The following is a 20,166-nucleotide window of genomic DNA, read 5'->3' on the forward strand; positions in this document are numbered from 1 at the left end:
GCTGCGTAGCCGGGAGCTAAAAGAGAATGTGGTTCTATTTGTGACACTCAACGCGCTGCAAGTCCTGCCTCTCAAATCTCCTCATTGGATTTTAGGAGCATATACCCATGTGGGTGATTGAAAGATGAACTGAGGTCCACACTCCACACGGTTGTAGTAATGCTGTAATGTTGGTTTCCAACTTCCATATGAAGTCTAAAGAAGAAAAAGAAGCCTGAAGGAAGGAGGAGAGATGAGGAGAAACAAATTTGGTTACCGTTTTATCTGTGGATTAAATTGTCAGAGTAGAGGACCTTTCAGGTAAAGAGGACCTTTCAGCATTTCAGGTAAAATAACAACCCAATGTTTATATCCCAGGACAAATAAGCTAGCAACAGCAAGCTAGCTAGCTAAATTGCCATAAAATATTTAATGCTTGACATCCTTGACACTGGGTCTTACACATTAATTCAAGTAACACATTAAAAGGCCCAGTGCGGTCAAAAACTAGATTTGCCTGTGTTTTAAAATCATTTCAAAACTATGAGGTTGGAATAATACTGTGAAATTGCATTTTTTTTTACGATAAGGCCCTTTTAGTGGAAGAGCTGTTTGAAAAGACCATCTGTAATTTCAGCCTGTTTTGGTAGGATGGTGTTTTGGTCTGCCTGGTGACATCACTATTAAATTAGTTAATAGACCTGTAAGAAAAAGCGTTCCAAAACTCGCCAATAACAGCTCAGACCACTCCCAGACAGCCCAAGCTAAATTCTTGCTTGAGAAATAGCTCTTTGCTAAGAAGCAAATTTTGGTTTATTTTTGACCACTTTAATTGAAAACAATCACAGAAAGGTACTTCATTGTAACCCAGGAATTAGTTGCTATGGACATAAAGGTCCAATGCAACCGTTTTTAAGTCAAACATTTTTGAATTAACTCAAATGGTCAAACACAGCATCCCAAAACTTCAATGATGCAGAAAGTGTATTTACTCATCACACTTCGTCCTGAAAGAAGGGGTTAATCTCATTTCACAAAGGAATGTTGACAACAGCCAAGGTGAGAAGAGAAGTACAGTAATATAAGAACAACTCTAGCTAGCAGTGAAAAGTAAAGATGGGTAGGTTTAGCCTGATCCTAGATCTATTGGTGCTCTTGCCAACTTGATTGGTTTCATTGTCAAGCCAAACAAGGAGTTGGCATGATAGCATAAACAGACTGGCACTTAGGCTAAGGTAGGTTGGCTTGCTGGTGAGTCTGCTTGCACAAACTTGCTGGCTGATAATGAGGCTCTATCGCAGGTCTTTAGTTTTTGCTTCTCCACTGTGGTGAGTCAGTGTTGGTGAGCGGTGTGCCTTCAGGAAGCACATGTACTTCCTTTTCCTCTGCAGGCTGGCTTCTCATTGGTTGCCTCCCTGAAAATAGCAAAAGCAAAACGCGGCTGGGCGACACTTATGTATTCACTTGCAAGCGCATGAGTGAGGACAGACAGGGGCCCTGGGCCAGACCAAGACTTGACTTGTGCCCGGAGAGCACAAGCCTATGGCCGCCTGACAACCTCTGATGCAGTATCAAAGTGACTGGGCCTGAAAAAGCGGAGTAGACAGTGAAAGTAGTTTTTGTTCCAGTCTTTTAGAGCAGTCAGTCTGTAAACGGAACTATATGAGCCTTTTTAGTAGGATCTCTCTCTCCTGGCACAAGGCTGAGTACAGCTCCTGAGCTACTCGTTCTTGTGGCAGTAAATGTCCTTTAATGCTCGGAGTTCCTCGATGAGGGTCTTGTTTTGATTTTCCAGCACTCCCACGCGGTTCTCCAGACACCGGACATACTCTTTCTTTTTCCTGCGGCACTCCCGTGCAGCCTCCCTAGAGAAGACACGGGAAAAGAGATGGTCAGTGGGAGAAATTACAGCACTTAGCACCAATCAAAAGTGAACAAATACACCTCAGACGATTCACATAACATCCACTCAACCTTTATAGCTAACCAATTATCAAAAGGGTGCTTTAAAAATCTACAGGAAAGGGAGGAAACCGAAAGATGAGTATGAATGATTTTGAAATCTATTCCCCTTTCTCAGTTGTTAGCCAAATTCAGAGCAATTCAAGTAAACTCTGTGTCTGTGTTCCAAAAGGCACCCTACTCTCTATAGTGTACTACTTTTGATCAGGGCCTCTGGTCAAATGTAGTGCACTATAAAAGGGAACAGGGTGCCATTTGGGACGCCAACTGCGTCTGTCTCACCTGTTCTTCATGAGGCGGACCTCCCTCTTGCGTGTGACCTCCTCAGTGTGCACCGGGGGGCTGTGCATGGACAGGGAGCCTGGGGACGCAGCCATCACCAGGCCCTGGGGCAGGCCCGAGGTGGGCGAACGCAGCTGGTACGCTGGCATATCTCCAGTGGCAGCTAGAAAACACAGACAGAACATCAGGGTTAGTTTTGATAGTAATTTACTTAAATCAAGTTCATCCCTTGCACAGAGAGACAGACAGGACATCAGAATACAAATTCTCACTTGTAATGACCACCTGTATTTAGCTTGCTGGTTGAAAATCAGGTACTGTATTTTTTAACTCAAGTCCTTCAATCACAAAGATTACTCATCATCTTCTATCTATTTACAGGATAGATAGAAGATGAGCAACTGTAAATTAGACAAACACAAAATACAAATAAAGTAGATGGGAATACTTTTAACGGCAAAAAAAACAACTGACCACTCTTTCTATTAAAACGACCAGACAAGCCCAGATTCCAACAGACACAAGTGAACTAAGCAAAACAAACCTAATTTAAATTGTTATTTTTATACAGACAGATTTAAGATCACAGCACAGCTGCCAAATTAGGGAGTAGTTCTGAGTAGTTCTGTCAAATCTGGACTGGGAGAGTGTGAGAATTCATCCCAAATGGCACCCTATTCCCTCTGGGCCCCGGTCAAAAGTAGTGCACTATAAAAAATGAATATGGTGCCATTTGGGATGCATTCAGAGCGTGATCCATGACGAGAGCCAGGAACCCTCACCTTTGACCCCTCTGTAAAAAGATTAACCAATGGCCTGTGACTTAACACCAACAACCAGGATTGATAGACAATCACCTTGCCCAACACAGTAGAACCTAACTCAATTAAAAACCATTTCACTGATTGGTTGATGTCATAAAAAACCTCTGAACAAGCAGCTTATGTAACCAGTGTTCTTGTCTTTATCAGATGATCAACGTGCACATTGACATTAAAGAATAGAGAGGATATTAGCTTTATAGGCGATGGTGGGGGGGATTAATTACTACAATTATGTGAAGACAATTGTCATTATCTGGTTACTGGGTGGATAACTGCCATCAAAAGTGAAAGAAGAGACAGCCTCACTGATAGCAGCCTACATTATTTGGTGATGATTAATTAAAAAACTATTTCAAAGTACAAAGAAACCCCAGAGGTTGCCAGGGGGTAGTCTAGTGGTAGTGCTGCCGCCCCTGAACCACATATGCCCCTAGAGAGCGGTTCGATCCCCCATTCCCCGACTCACTTTCTATACTGTATACCTCTAATCTATTTCCCAATCTACCGTACCAGTCAAAAGTCATCAAGGCAAAGGGTGGCTACTTTGAAGAATCTCAAATATAAAATATATTTTGATATGTTGTACACTTTTTTGGTTACTACATCATTCCATATGTGTTATTTCATAGTTTTGATGTCTTCACTATTATTCTACAATGTAGAAAATAAAGAAAAACCCTGGAATGAGTAGGTGTGTCTTGACTGGTACTGTACATTTCTGACCTGTTTTGGCACATTTTTAAAAATAAAATACATACAAAATACATATATATTTTTTTAAATCTGAGGATAACACATAAAAGCGTAAAATACACTTATTTCCAATGTGCTACTCGGTTTAGAAATTGAGATTCTCATCCGATCGCTGGTATTTTGATAAATACCTTTCTAATCTCTTCTAATAGTAACTGCAAAGTAACTACAGGAGAGAAAAAACTAAAGATGTTTGTCACAAACTATCATCATGCTTACAGTGCCTTCAGAAAGTATTCACAACCCTTGACTTTGTCCACATTTTGTGTTACAGCCCGATTTAAAATTGATTAAATTTAGATTGCGTCACTGGCCTACACATAATACCCCATAATGTCAAAGTGTAATTATGTTTTCAAAAATATTTACAAATGCGTCGCAGTGCTTGAGGCGTCACTACAGACCCATATTCGATCCCAGGCTGTGCCACAGCCTGCCGTGACTGGGAGACCCATGAGGCGGTGCACAATTGGCCCAGCGTTGTCTGGGTTAGGGGAAGGTTTGGCCGGCCAGGATTTCCTTGTCCCATCGCGCTCTAGCGACTCCCTGTGGCGGGCTGGGCACCTGCAAGCTGACTTCGGTTGGCGTTTCCTCCGACACATTGGTGTGGCTGTCTTCCGAGTTAAGCGAGCAGTGTTTCAAGAAGCAGTGCGGCTTGGCAGGGTCGTGTTTCGGAGGACGCATGGCTCTCAACCGTCGCCCCTCCCGAGTCCGTAGGGGTTGCAGCGATGGGACAAGACTGTAACGACCAATTGGGTATCACGAAATTGGGGAGAAAAAGGGCAAAAAACTAAAAGCTGAAATGTCTTGAGTCAATAAGTATTCAACCCCTTTGTTATGGCAAAACTAAATAAGTTCAGGCATAAAAATGTTCTTAACAAGTCACATAAGTTGCATGGACTCACTCTGTGTGCAATAATAGTGTTTAACATGATTTTTTAATGACTACCTCATCTCTGTACTCCACATACATAAGGTCCCTCAGTCGAGCAGTGAATTTCAACCACAAAGACCAGGGAGGTTTTTCCAATGCCTCGCAAAGAACGGCACCTATTGGTAGATGGGTAAAAATAGCAAAAAGCAGACATCGAATATCCCTTTGAGCATGGTGAAGTTATTAATTACACTTTGGATGGTGTATCAATACACCCAGTCACTACAAAGAGACAGGTGTCCTTTCTAATTCAGTTGCAGGAGAGGAAGGAAACCACTCAGGGATTTCACCATGAGGCCAATGGTGACTTTAAAACAGTTACACAGATATGTGAAAACTGAGGATGGATTAACAACATTGTAGTTACTCCACAATACTAACCTAAATGACCGAGTGAAAAGAAGGAAGCCTGTACAGAATAAAAATATTCCAAAACAATAATCCTGTTTGCAAGGCACTAAAGTAAAACTGCAAAAAATGTGGCAAAGAAATTAACTTTGACCTGAATACAAAGTGTTATGTTTGGGGCAAATCCAACACAAAATACACAGAGTACCACTCTCTTCCGGCGCCGATAGAGATGGCCGCCTCGCTTCGCGTTCCTAGGAAACTATGCAGTATTTTGTTTTTTTTACGTGTTATTTCTTACATTGGTACCCCAGGTAATCTTAGGTTTCATTACATACAGTCGGGAGGAACTACTGAATATAAGAGCAACGTCAACTCACTATCATTACGACCAGGAATATGACTCTCCTGAAGCGGATCCTGTGTTTTGCCTTCCACCCAGTACAATGGATCTGATCCCAGCCGGCGACCCTAAACAACGACGCCGTAAAAGGGGCAAACGAAGCAGTCTTCTGGTCAGGCTTTGGAGACGGGCACATCGCGCTCCACTCCCTAGCATACTACTCGCCAATGTCCAGTCTCTTGACAACAAGGTTGATGAAATCCGAGCAAGGGTAGCATTCTAGAGAGACATCAGAGACTGTAACGTTCTTTGCTTCACGGAAACATGGCTCACTCGAGAGACGCTAACGGAGTCGGTGCAGCCAGCTGGTTTCTTCACGCATCGCGCCGACAGAAAAAAACATATTTCTGGTAAGAAGAGGGGCGGGGGGGGTATGGCTTATGATTAACGAGACGTGGTGTGATCATAACAACATACAGGAACTCAAGTCATTCTGTTCACCTGACTTAGAATGCCTCACAATCAAATGTCGACCGCATTATCTACCAAGGGAATTCTCTTCGATTATAATCACAGCCGTATATATTCCCCCCCAAGCAGACACATCGATGGCCCTGAACGAACTCTACGACTCTATGTAAACTGGAAACCACACACCCTGAGGCTGCATTCATCGTAGCTGGGGATTTTAACAAGGCTAATCTGAAAACAAAACTCCCTAAATTCTATCAGCATATCGATTGTGCTACCAGGGCTGGTAAAACCCTGGATCATTGTTATTCTAACTTCCGCGACGCATATAAGGCCCTCCCCCGCCCTCCTTTCGGAAAAGCTGACCACGACTCAATTTTGTTGCTTCTAGCCTACAAACAGAAACTAAAACAAGAAGCTCCAGCGCTCAGGTCTGTTCAACGCTGGTCCAACCAATCTGATTCCACGCTTCAAGACTGCTTCGATCACGTGGATTGGGATATGTTCCGCATTGCGTCCAACAACAACATTGACGAATACGCTGATTCGGTGAGCGAGTTCATTAGAAAGTGCATCGGCGACGTAATACCCACAGCAACGATTAAAACATTCCCAAACCAGAAACCGTGGATTGATGGCAGCATTCGCGTGAAACTGAAAGCGCGAACCACTGCTTTTAACCAGGGCAAGGTGACCGGAAACATGACCGAACACAAACAGTGTAGCTATTCCCTCCGCAAGGCAATCAAACAAGCTAAGTGCCAGTATAGAGACAAAGTAGAGTCGCAATTCAACAGCTCAGACACAAGAGGTATGTGGCAGGGTCTACAGTCAATCACGGATTACAAAAAGAAAACCAGCCCCGTCGCCGACCAGGATGTCTTGCTCCCAGACAGACTAAATAACTTTTATGCCGTTCTGTACCATCACTCATTCATATATCTTTATGTACATATTCTTTATCCCTTTACACTTGTGTGTATAAGGTAGTAGTTGTGGAATTGTTGGGTTAGATTACTCGTTGGTTATTACTGCATTGTCGGAACTAGAAGCACAAGCATTTCGCTACACTCGCATTAACATCTGCTAACCATGTGTATGTAACAAATAAAATTTGATTTGATTCATATTTTCAAGCATGGAGGTGGCTGCACCATGTTATGGGTGCTGTCATAGACTAGGGATTTTTGGAGGACAAAAAGACACAGAATAGAGCTAAGCACAAGAAAAATCCTAGAGGAAAACCTGGTTCAGTTTGCTTTCCAACAGACACTGGGAGACAAATTCACCTTTCAGCAGGACAATAGCCTAAAACAATGGAGATGCTTACCAAGACAACATTGAATGTTCCTGATAGGCCTAATTACAGTTTTAAATTTTGATTATCATCTGGAAAAATCAACAAACAACTTTACAGAGCTTGAAGAATTGTTTAAAGGATAAGGTGATTCTAACATGTACTGACTCAGGCGTGTGAATACTTATGTAAATGAGACATTTCAGTATTTCATTTTCAATACATTTGTAAAAATGTCTAAAAACATGTTTTCACTTTGTCATTGGATATTGTGTGTAGATTGGTGAGATTTTTTTTAAATTTAATCCATTTTGAATTCAGGCTGTATAACAACGTGGAATAAATCAAGGGGTATGAATACTTTCTGAAGGCACCTATATGGCAAGAACAAACACTTATACAAATGAACTATGCTTTCACAAAAAAAATAGCTTTTTTGGTAACATTTATGACTTGATAATAGCCCAAATGCTACCACTGCACTAGTGTTTTAACGCATGAGTGAGCTCTTCTCTCTCGTCATCTGAGTGGATTACTAAAACTGGCAACGCCTACGCTGTGCTCACTGCTCTCAGAGGGCTCTGTTCTGTCTGTAGCCTAATCACAGCATGACTCCCTGCTGACGTCAATCTGGGTCTCACTCGACGCATTTTCATTTCCCTGCCCAGATCTGCTTCCAGGAAACCGGATTGACGTCAACACACATCCACCACCCCTCTCCCTCGCTGATCCAGAGAAGCATTCTGTTTGAGCATTTCAGGGGGCAGGCAGACCGGTACCGGCGGATTGAGCAAGCTAACCAAACACTTACCGCCTTGTTCGGTCAACAGTCATGTCTAGCTTTTCACTACAGGAATGTTGAATGGTAATTATACAGTACTCTTGCAAGGTATTCAAGTCTCAGAAAGAACTGTGGGCAAGATGCCTCTTGGTAGCTAGCTATTAACCCTCAGTTAGTGCACGTCTCAGTTTGCTATTGGTTTCCTCTGTTCCCTTAAAAACACTCAGTATCTTGAGAAAATACTCTGAAGACTTTTGAAGACTCCAAGCGAACTGGCACCTTTGGTAAACTACATACACGTTTTTATCAATGCTTAAAAGTTCTGTAAAGATATTTAACCAAGCCAACATTAAAGTCATTCCTCAAAAAAACAAAATGTATAAAAATGATGTATTTAGCCGTCGAAATATAGACGATGCAGATAGATTGATATCTATCTGAATTGTACAACAATGCAGCTATACATTTTCAATTACTGCCAGCATGCAACATTTCATTTTCTATGAAAATCTAAGTCTGAGAAACACTTACAAAAGAAAAACTTAAAAACGACAGTTACATACCTGATTCAGTCTCATCTCCAGTAACAGCCATATATTCTACTCTAACATAGGCTCCACAGAACCAGACACTTTTTCTGTCTTTATCAGACTGTGTCTTTCTATCTGCCTGTGTGTGTCTCGCTCTGCCTGCTCTCTACATGGAGGGGTCACCCATCAACTTTGCACAAAATTACAATTAGGGACATTGACATCACAATGACATCACTGTCCCTGCTGAAGTCAATAAGACATTCCGCCTCTAGGCCCCTCCCCTGCTCTTCTCCTGGATCAAATGCTAAAGTGGAGCAACACAATGCAGTGAGGCAGGGGGGAGGGAGGGAAAGACGCAGGGAGGGCTAGCTGGATATTTTTAGACCCTATGACGCAACTAGGCAATGGAGATCAAACAGCTCGTTGACGAGAGAGGTCACGGTAGATTGGCAAGAATCATGCAAGCTAACAGGCGTGACACAAACAGACAAATAACGCCGCAGTACAACAGTGGTGTGCAGAACAGCATCTCGGACAACTAGTCGGTCCTTGTCACGGATGGGCTATTGCAGCTGCTATTGCAGCTAAAAACAAGAAGAAGCGGCTCCAGTGGGCACGTGATCACCAACACTGGACAATAAAATAAAAACATCCTGATTTAGGGAACAGCATGCCATTTGGGACATAAAGAGATTGGAGTTCATGTAGCCCTTTACACTCATACCCGTGTTCGGGTTGAAAAAGGCAAATTTGGGCACTGATTAGTGCCTAAATTGAAACGCAGTGGCTGTACAGTAACATACTATGTATGACATCAGAGCTCAGGCTCTGTGCTTCACAGTGCTGTATGGGTTTTGACTGACAGCCGTTCTGAACTTGAGCACCGCACACGACAAGAAGTTGCCCCCATCCCTCCTGCTAATTGGGCAAGTTTTGCAGATTTTGGGTTGTCTGAGTTAGGGAAATCCTGTAAATGAAAAGGGCTCTATGTATTTTGGAAGATGAGACATTGAAGATTATAATAAATACCACTTTGATGTCATACAAGCAAGCCAAACACTGAGTCCAAATGTGCATTTCACATTTCCATATCATAAAACTCATGTCATGTACAGTATTAATGTTTATGATCACTATGTTTGATGTACAGTTACAAGATGACATGGCGTCAAACCCTGGGTTGTTCTGAACAGAATGAGCCTGTTTGTCTGTTGTGAAGAGAATTCACTGTGGAATGCACACCTGAATGCACTCATGACTCCTTTCTATGCACACCAAAATCTTGATCTATTTTCCGGAATTGCATTGTGAAAGCCTAACACTAAGAATTCCTACCTGACCCAGATTGTGTTTTTGGATTGAGTAAACAACGACAGTAAATGTGTGATAGTGGGGATGCAGGGTTGTGGTCCAAACAAAACAACTACAAGTGTGCTTGCTCTAGTCTCTCAACGGCACAGCTAAAAGAGCTCCAAAAAGTACCTTAGCGTTGAAGACTCTTTTTTGAGTCATAAAAGTACATTGAAATGACTTAGGAACTGTGCACTTTGGAGAGATGTCCCATTGGAGACACCAGTTAGTCCTCTCACTCAAACCCTTATGTTACACCTACCCAACATGTTCCAGGAATATTCTTATCATGTTACTGAATGTATCCACAGTATTTTCAGATTTCGTTATCAACAAATATGGTGAAAAGTACAGTAAACGTAAAATGCACATAAAATTAACATTGTAATGTTTGGATTCAGTCTTGTGTAACGTGAACTGTTGTGTCCTCAACTTTGGTCTAATAATGTTCCCATTATCTCCAAACTGTTCCCTTTAAAATTACTACCATGCGTATGTATATGCTTTTCATATTTCCTCTGTAAGAAACAGTTTAATTTAGACGTATCCACATAAGCCAATTCCCACGAGTGTAAAGGGTTCAGTACCGTTCTTACCTTGTATCACCACCTGGCCACCTTGCACAGAGAATAACTGCTGTCCAGAGTCCCCTGCCTGGGCTGCGTACTGCAGGATCTGGGTACCAGAGTTGGACATGGCCAGCGACTGTACACCCTGGAGGCCCTCACTGCCTGGGCTGGCTATCTGGATGGCTCCCCCCTGGGTGATGGCAACTGAGGGACACACGTTTTTAGAAGGGTTACTCAGAGGTATATGTGGATGTTAGTGTGAATCTAAAAAAGGTCTCTGACCAAAACATGAATAATCAATGTGCAGAAGTAAAAGGGTGTGGGAGTTTATTTTGTCAACGAGGGACAAAAGTCGCATGCAGTTCTGCATTTTTGACCACGGCGACAAATAGCTCATTACTGTTATCAGCCGTTTCTAAGCAGCACCTTTCGATCTATTAGATGATGTTTTCTTCAAATATAAAAAAGTACTGTACTTGGTATGGATGGTACGGTTGGGTGACTGGCTTATTGATGCACTACTGTAACATGGAGAATTTAGCTTCCACAATGAATACTCAGTTTAAGATCTCTTATCAATAACACAAAGTGGATATGGAACTTAAATGTCACAATAGTGAGTGCACGTCAACATTTACACCATAGTTGCGTCCCAACTATGGCAACCTATTCCTTGTATAGTGCACCACTTTTGACCAGAGCCTAATGAAACTCACTGTATTGGCCACAGCTGGTCTGATAGATTGAAGTTGGAACTTGAACTGAAGAAACACTGGAGGGTGGAACCTCATCTTCAGGTTTCTCCTCCTCAATTCTTGGAATTGAGGAGGAATCCGTTGATAGTTCATTGAGGATTTTTCTGAAGGAAAGAGGAAAGCACGTAATGAACTACTCTGCTTGGATTGCTTTGAAATGTCAATGGTTATACAGTGCCTTCGGAAAGTATTCAGACCCCTTGACTTTCTCCACATTTTGTTACATTACAGCCTTATTCTAAAATTGATTCCGTTTTTCAAATCCTCAGCAATATACACACACAACACCCCATAATGACAGAGCAAAAACACGCCTTTAGAAATGTTTGCAAAAGTATTCAAAATAAAAACAGAAATACCTTATTTACATAACTATTCAGACCCTTTGCTATGAGACTTGAAATTGAGCTCAGGTGCATCCTGTTTCCATTGATCATCCTTGAGATGTTTCTACAACTTGGAGTCCACCTGTGGCTCCCGAATGGCGCAGCGGTCTAAGGCACTGCATCTAAGTTCAAGAGGCGTCACTACAGTCTCTGGTTCAAATCTAGGCTGTATCACATCCAGCCGTGATTGGGAGTCCCATAGTGCGGCGCGCAATTGGCCCAGCGTTGTCCGGGTTTGGCCGGGGTAGGTCATCATTGTAAATAAGAATTTGTTCTTAACTGACTAGTAAAAAAAAATACAAATGCTATTGATTGGACCTGATTAAGAAAGGCACACACCTGTCTATATAAGGTCCCACAGTTGACAGTGCATGTCAGAGAAAAAACCAAGCTCAGAGACAGGATTGTGTTGAGGCACAGATCTGGGGAAGGGTACCAAAACATTTCTGCAGCATTGAAGGTCCCCAAGAACACAGTGGCCTCCAATATTCTTAAAATCAAAGAAGTTTGGAACCACCAAGACCTAGAGCTGGGCCGCCCGGCCAAACTGAGCAATCGGGGGAGAACGGCCTTGGTCAGGGAGGTGACCAAGAATCTGATGGTCACTCTGACAGAGCTCTAGAGTTCCTCTGTGGAGACGGGAGAACCTTTCCAGAAGGACAACCATCTCTGCAGCACTGCACCAATCAGTCCTTTATGGTAGAGTGGCCAGACGGAAGCCACTCCTCAGTAAAAGGCACATGACAGCCCGCTTGGAGACTCTCGGACATGAGAAACAAGATTCTCTGGTCTGATGAAACCAAGATTCAAGTCTTTGGCATGAATGCAGAGTGTCACGTCTGGAGGAAACCTAGCACCATACACACGGTGAAGAATGGTGGTGGCAGCATCACACTGTGGGGATTTCTTTCAGCGGCATGGACTGGGAGACTAGTCAGGATCGAGGCAAAGATGAACGGAGCAAAGTACAGAGAGATCCTCCTCCAGAGCGCTCAGGACCTCAAAATGGGGCGAAGGTTCACCTCACCTTCCAACAGGACAACGACCCTAAGCACACAGCCAAGACAACGCAGGAGTGGCTTCGGGACAAGTCTCAATGTCCTTGAGTGGCCCAGCCAGAGCCTAGACTTGAACACAATCAAACATCTCTGGAGAGACCTGAAAATAGCTGTGCAGCGATGCTCCCCATCCAACCTGACAGACCTTGAGAGGATCTGCAGAGGGGAATGGGAGAAACCCCAAAAACAGGTGTGCCAAGCTTGTAGCATCATACCCAAGAAGACTCTAGGCTGTAATCGCTGCCAAAGGTGCTTCATCAAAGTACTGAGTAAAGGTTCTGAATACTTATTTAAATGTAATATTATTATTAATTTTTTCTCTCAAATTTGCTAAAATATGTTTTTACTTTGTCATTATGGGGTATTGTGAGTGGATTGAGGATATTTTTTGTTTTTAATCAATTTTAGAATAAGGCTGTAACATATCAAAATGTGGAAAAAGTCAAGCGGTTTGAATACTTTCCAAATTAACTCTATATAAAAATTTTGTCGTTTAGCAGATGCTCTTATCCAGAGCGACTTACAGGAGCAATTAGGGTTAAGTGCCTTGTTCAAGAGCACAGACATATTTTTTACCTAGTCGGATCGGGTATTCGAACCAGTGACCTTTTGTTTACTGGCCCAACACCCCTAACCGCTACACTACGTGCTGCCCCAAATATATAAACTTACACCCTGTTCCATTTATAGTGAACTACTTTTAACCAGGGCCCATAGGTCTCTGGACAAAAGTAATACACTATATAGGAAATAAGGTGTCCTTTGGGACACATACAATTTTTATATTTGCAATGTTTTCATGTCTGCCTACCGATAAGATGGGCGTCTTGAGAGAATCTCTCTTCTTTTCTGTGTGTCTGTGACTGCCGACTCCCCACCTTCAAGCCCAGCTATAGAGGTGATCTGGAGCAAAAAGAGGGTGTGAAAGTAATGCATAGACACGGTCCCTGTGTAGGGCCACCTCCCTCCATTTTAAAACACCTTACTGAATACTGAAAAATAATAGTCATTCCCAAACAGTATAAATCTCAGGTTGTGTCCCAAATAACACCCTATTGCCCTATTCACATGGCTCTAGTCAAAGGTAGTGCACTATAGGGAATAGAGTGCCATTTGTGACTCATTCTTTGTTGGGGAGTGTGATTTACAGAAAAAAGGAAAATGAGCATGACGTGCTGATTTGTCTAATGCAAGCAGACAGCGTGTTTTCTAAGAGACTGCCAGACACAATACAACATCCGGCACATGAAGGTCAAAGTGATTAGCTTAAATCACAGATCCCATTTCTCAGACAAGGCCAATTAAGAGAGTGCTGCATTAGAGCCAGAACACCCACACCTGTAGATGTGAAGATACCCTTTGTTACATCCTTGGGATCACTGATACACAACATCAGAAACTACTAGCCTGGCCCCAGATATGTCTGTGCTCTTCCTAACTCCATTGCTGTCATTATCAATGACATGACAAAGAGTGACAAGAATTTGGCATGATGGGACAAACAGACTGGCACTCAGGTTAACAAACTACAGCTACAAGTCCCCAAAACCATTCTGGAATTGTTCTATGGGGAAAAAACGAACTACTGAATTACTGTATTGAGCCAAGACGAGTGCATCCCCAATGACACCTATAGACCACTACTTTCAAAAGTAGTGAACTATAGGGAAAGAGGTGCAAGTTGGGACGCAACCTGAGGGTATAAGGAAGGGATGGAGCTCTAGTAGCTACCTGTACAGTCTGCATCTGTGGTGACTGGATGACAGAGGCCTGAGGAGCCTGGATGACAGCCTGGACCTGAACTGTCTGCTCAACAGGTAACTGCACCACTGTCATGCCAGCGGAGTCTCCTGTTCCGGAAACCTGGAGAAAAACAAGAGACGTTGAATTGTTTTACTACCCATTAACAATATTTGAGAAAAGGATACTCCAGCATCAGTGTGTCTAAATTAGCTTGTTTGTGCCATCATGCCAACTCCTTGTCATTTATTGTTGTTTGGCTTGACAATGAGAAACAGAGTTGGCAAGAGCACCAACAGATCTGGGACCAGGCTTTAGACCCTGATGCATCTCTGAATATAAGAGTGATGATGAGTGATAATGGCAACAACACACACTACACAAAAGGTGCTACCTGAGTAAGTACAGCAGTCGGTGAGTTGGATTCACTCTGACTTGGTTCTTCATCAGACAGAGAGTAATCAACACTTCCATCCTTCTGTGATGACGCAACCGCTGTGTCCATGGTCATCGGACTGGAAATGTCAGGAAATTGAGCACAATTGAAGGGGAAGTTCACATTTTTTTTCACATATCCTTATTTTCACTCTTCCTGTAGCTTGTAGTTGATCCCCCCCGAAACCATAATTTTTAATATTTTGTATCATTACAAAGGAAATTGGTTGTCACATTTTTCTGAGTGAGCACTTGCAATTGACTATAAAGCAATAAAGCATATAAGAAAACACTCCACACCAACTCATATTACATCAAAATCTCATTCTAAATTATGTGTCTGCACTTAATAAAAAAATCCACTGTGCCATGAATCCATATTTGAATGAAAAAAATGAATTTAACTACAACAAAAATATGTAAATATGGATTAATGGGACAGTGGAAAAACAAATCTAAAATTGAGTGCAGGGTCGTACTGAGCAATTAACTGAAATGTTGGTTATTTTTCTGTTTTTAAAAAACGAATTGAGCAACGTAGGTTCAATTACTTTAATTCCATTTTTTTTTTTATCTGTGCGCTCGGTGCACAGTTTCTTTAGAGATCATCAGATCAAGCCTGAACTGTGCGATGTAGTACAGTTGTAGTTTCCAACAGGCCAATATTCCAAATAGTTGAGCGCAGAAAACATGGTAATTAACTACAATGACCATAATCCATTGTTCGCCCGCCTACTTGTCCAGTCTGTGGAGCAGACAGGGAGAGAGAACGTGCGATCGAGAGGGATAGAAAGCAAGGTATCTTTACCTTAAAAATACATGATCTAAGTGATTGATAGTTAGTATTCAGCAGTCATAAAAGTATGCCTTATTTACTTTGAAGAACTACTAAAACAGTGATTCATAGGCAGCAGCTCTATAGAGATGATGACTTGGAATGAAATAAAACAAACGTGATATACACAACTGAAACATTTTATTAAAGTGATTAAAATGGTTAATAAGTGATAAGCAGTATTGGACAGTCACTACAAAGGTTGTTGGATCGAATCCCCGAGCTGACAAGGTAAAAACCTGTCGTTCTGCCCCTTAGCAACTCAGTTAACCCACTGTTCCCCGGGCGCCGAACACGTGGATGTTGATGAAGGCAGCCCCCCACACCTCTCTGATTCAGAGGGATTGGGTTAAATACGGAAGATACATTTCAGTTGAAGGCATTCAGTTGTACAACTGACTAGGTATCCCCCTTTCCCATCATGGAACTTTTATTAATTGGTTTTATTCTGAGTTGTTACAGCATTCAATCCACATAATTTTTTAAATCTAAACCGAAAACCGTGATGATTTTTTTGTAATAGAATCAACCCAAAAAAGCACTAATCACTTTTCACTTGCGCAGAGACATCATTAAGAATGGGAGTCTGTAATGAGTTGGTTTGGAACATTGCCAAAACATGTAGCACCCACCTGGGTGATGCCATGGCTGCTGAAAAGTGCACAAAAAGCCACCCTAATAGATGATTAGATAAGAACAAATTATGCTCCCTTTGGGAAATGTAAGTCTAAGACTATTTCAATATTATATCATTAGATTAAAGCAATTAATGTTGTCATTTGTACGGAACAACTGCCTGATTACTCAAAAACAGTGCTGGTTGATTGGGCTGCCATCAAAATCAAATCAAATTTTATTGGTCACATACACATGGTTAGCAGATGTTAATGCGAGTGTAGCAAAATGCTTGTGCTTCTAGTTCCGACCATGCAGTAATATCTAACAAGTAATCTAACAATTTCACAACAACTACCTTATACACACACAAGTGTAAAGGAATGAATAAGAATATGTAAAATAACTGTTAGCACATTTGTTTTATTTAACTAGGCAAGTCAGTTAAGAACAAATTTTTATTTAAGATGATGGCCTACCCCGGTCAAAACCTAACCCAGACGACGCTGGGTCAATTGTGCGCCACCCTATGGGACTCCCAATCACGGCCAGTTGTGATACAGCCTGGAATCGAACAAGGGTCTGTAGTGACGCTTCTTGCACTGAGATGCAGTACCTCAGATCCCTATGCCACTTGGGAGCCCATTAGTTAAAGTATTGTGTTAGGGTCCTCCTGTGCTGTAAACATATTGATTAAACTGGGACACACTTTAAAGAAATGCAAGGAATGACTAGTGTCTTTGCATATTGGAGAACAAATGCCATCAATTCGAGGGCTTTTGATTAAGTTACAAGTGGCCTACTGTCACTACAGAACAAACCCCTTCAGTGACAATGCATTACATGAAACACATTTCAAACGTTTGATTTAATTAAAATTAATGTATTCAATTAAACATTGTGTGAAACTTGATTGTTGCGTTTGCTTGGTTCATGCTTTCCATTTTTTAATGGTGCTTTCAAGTCAACTGGGAACTCGGGGGGGGGAAAGAGTTCAAAACATGAAGTCAGTGATCCTCATGTCGGAGCGCTATAAAGAAACCAGGGTTTCCGAGTTGGAATTCCGAGTTGGATAACCCGTTCCAAAAGATTTTTCCCAGTCAGAGCTGTGCCCCCCGGAATAACTCCCATGTAGCAAAGACAGCCGCATGCCTGTCTGAATACAAAAGGGGAGGGTCCAGAGTTTCGAAGCTGTCACTCTGAAATTGTTAATTTGTAGCCATATTCAGCACCTAAACAAAATAGACTTTGGGTACATTTATTAACAGGGATTTTTTTTCGTTAGCTGGCTAACTAACGTAACCTTTCCAAAAATTGAACGCGAATGGAGTAGCGTAGTTTATGCAGCTGTAGACAAACGCTCGAGAGAAACTGCGACTTAACACCGAAAAGCACGAAAGGTGGATAGCTAACGTTATTTCTCATGTAACTAACGTTAGCTAGTAACATACAGTTACTAGTTTTCTAAAAGTAATACGGACGCTGGCTGGCAAGCCAATTCACTCTGTCTATGCCAGTTTAACGTTAGTTAGCAAGCGAGCAAACTGTTCCATTCGTGTCTTTGCATAAAGTAGTTCAGCTGGCTAACACACAGGAAGGAGATTGTCCACGTAACCAGAGCTAGCAACTAGCTTTAGCTAACATTGTCATTAGCCTGTAGATTCGACTGACAAATTGGAAGTTTGTCCATGCGTCATTGTAAACCGTGATCTTTCTGTTTTGTTGTCTCTACTTTTTTTTTTCTTCAGAACGAGTCCCACGACTAGTCTACCGTGTAATAACTTACCAAAGTTTTACGTAGTCAGACTCGTCACTAATTATGGTAGGAGTGGATGGCTCGAGCCTCTGCCCACGTAGTCCCCACGTCAGTCTTGATGATGCAGTGCTAAAATGTCGACCAAGCGCTCGTCCTCTCCAACTGAACATGACAGGGGGGGAAAAAACTACACATGGGAGGAGCTTTACACATTACTGTAGATTGAGGACAACAAATATAATTTCTTTACAATTGTATGACTCTAGACAGCAATGTACTGTACAAAACGACTCGTAGAAACGTGTTAGAATTAACTTATTTAACCTTTTTGATACCGTATATCAAAATCAATAGGTTACTGACAGAGTGAAAAATACGTTTAAAGATTAGACCAAGCATTCTATAATTATCTCATCCATCCCATATGCACAGTAATGTTACACACTAAATAGTTTGACATGTATATTTTGTTCATATTTTGGAGGCCTAACCTGTAACGTACAGTATTTAAATATGACCTAAATGTGCCATCTAGTGGTTGTAAAGGAGAAGAAAACACTACATTGGAAATGTAAGCTACTATTTATATAGCGAATTGGTAATGACGTCTTTTTACAGGCACTAACTACGCCATTCGTTGGACAAAGCCTATGGGGGAAATTAATGGCGTTTTTGTATAAACGCCGAAAATAAGGTTTGTGAACACAGGCTCGTATTATGAGATAATCTTCATCAGCTAACGTCACTTTTTGTGAATTTTGAAGAATGTAATGTGTAACCTTTAATTAACTAGGCAAGCCAGTTAAGAACACATTCTTATTTACAATGGACGTCCAAACCCGGACGACGCTGGGCCAATTGTGGGACTCCCAATCACGGCCGATTGTGAAACAGCCTGGACACGAACTAGGGTGTCTGTTGTGACGCCTCAATAGACAATGGACCTGACCGGACAGCTCAGAGCTTCTGCTCTTTTCTGTCCATAAAAAACAAATGGATTGGTGGAAGGGGAAGGCCAGGAGCAAGGCATCCCCCAAGGCTATATGCCCTAAGGTTTTTATCATAACAGGCGTAGATTAGTCTCACCTTTTTCTTTTACCGACATGAGTTTGTTGTGTAAAAAATAAGTTATAGCTCACAACTGTGCGGGGGGGAGAGGGGTGGGGGCGCTAAGGATGCAGTGCCTTACATGTGGACCAGACCGGACTCGTCGCGTCCACGAGCGTCATAATTTTTTTTTAGAAATCCATGTTATTCAATTATTGCACCCACACTGCTCGCACGTGCCAACGAGCGTCTGCGTTACCAAGGGCTAAAATAGAAGTCATTCCTATTTCTGACGCAGATCGCGCTGAAAGTCCTGCCTCTCCCATCTCCTCATTGGTTTATAGAAGCAGGTACCCACGTGCCATCTCCTCATTGGTTATACCCACGTGGGTGATTGAAAGACGAACTGTTTTGCCGGTAGTCGCGGTAATACTATGAAAGTTTAGATGCGATCACTATATAAATTCAACGATGAAAAAGCCTGGAAGGAGGAGAGATGACTAGAAACGATTCGGTTGGCCGTTTTATGTGTGGATTAATTTGTCGGAGTAGAGGACCTTGTGCAGTTCAGGTAAAATAACAACTCAATGTTTATATCCCAGGACAAATTAGCTAGCAACAGCAAGCTAGCTAAATAGGACAAATTAGCTAGCAAGTGCAAGCTAACTAGCTAAATTGCTATTCATGTTTAATGCTTTTTGACCTGTCCCCAAATTAATGTAATTGGTTCAGAGTTTGTTTTGATATTTTAACCTGCGTGTCGTGATCGCGTTTGGTGTAGGGGGACGAAATAAATGTATGCATGATAGGGCACGCGTGCAGCCGGTTTGGGTTCTCATTTGCAACTGCGACCTGGCCAAGATAAAGCAGAGCAGTTTGACACATACAACACAGTTACACATGGAATAAACAAACATACAATCAATAATACAGTAGAAAAGTCTATATACAGCATGTGCAAATGAGGTAGGATAAGGGAGGTAAGGCAATAAATAGGCCATGGAGGCAAAGTAATTACAATATAGCAATTAAACACTGGAATGGTAGAATGTGCAGAAGATGAATGTGCAAGTAGAGATACTGGGGTGCAAAGGAGCAAGATAAATAAATAAA

General features: G+C 42.0%; 1 protein-coding gene across 2 annotated transcripts; it reads right to left on the bottom strand.

Moving 5' to 3' along the window:
* Positions 1-767: 767 nt before the first annotated feature.
* Positions 768-18,178, bottom strand: LOC139550891 (cAMP-responsive element modulator-like). 2 transcript variants are annotated; one of them, XM_071362131.1, is made up of 8 exons: positions 18,037-18,178; positions 14,760-14,880; positions 14,357-14,488; positions 13,437-13,528; positions 11,143-11,285; positions 10,454-10,630; positions 2,224-2,386; positions 768-1,844 (listed from the first exon to the last, which is right to left on the bottom strand). In XM_071362131.1, the coding sequence occupies exons 1-8, from the start codon at positions 18,174-18,176 to the stop codon at positions 1,700-1,702; spliced, it is 1,113 nt and encodes a 370-aa protein (XP_071218232.1). In that variant the 5' UTR covers positions 18,177-18,178; the 3' UTR covers positions 768-1,699. The 2 variants fall into 2 exon arrangements, with proteins under 2 accessions (XP_071218232.1, XP_071218233.1); XM_071362132.1 differs by lacking the exons at positions 10,454-10,630; positions 11,143-11,285; positions 13,437-13,528; ... (1 more) ...; positions 14,760-14,880; positions 18,037-18,178 and adding an exon at positions 8,538-8,696.
* Positions 18,179-20,166: the final 1,988 nt, after the last annotated feature.

This window comes from Salvelinus alpinus, chromosome 23, assembly GCF_045679555.1.
Source record: "Salvelinus alpinus chromosome 23, SLU_Salpinus.1, whole genome shotgun sequence".
NCBI lineage: Eukaryota > Metazoa > Chordata > Actinopteri > Salmoniformes > Salmonidae > Salvelinus > Salvelinus alpinus.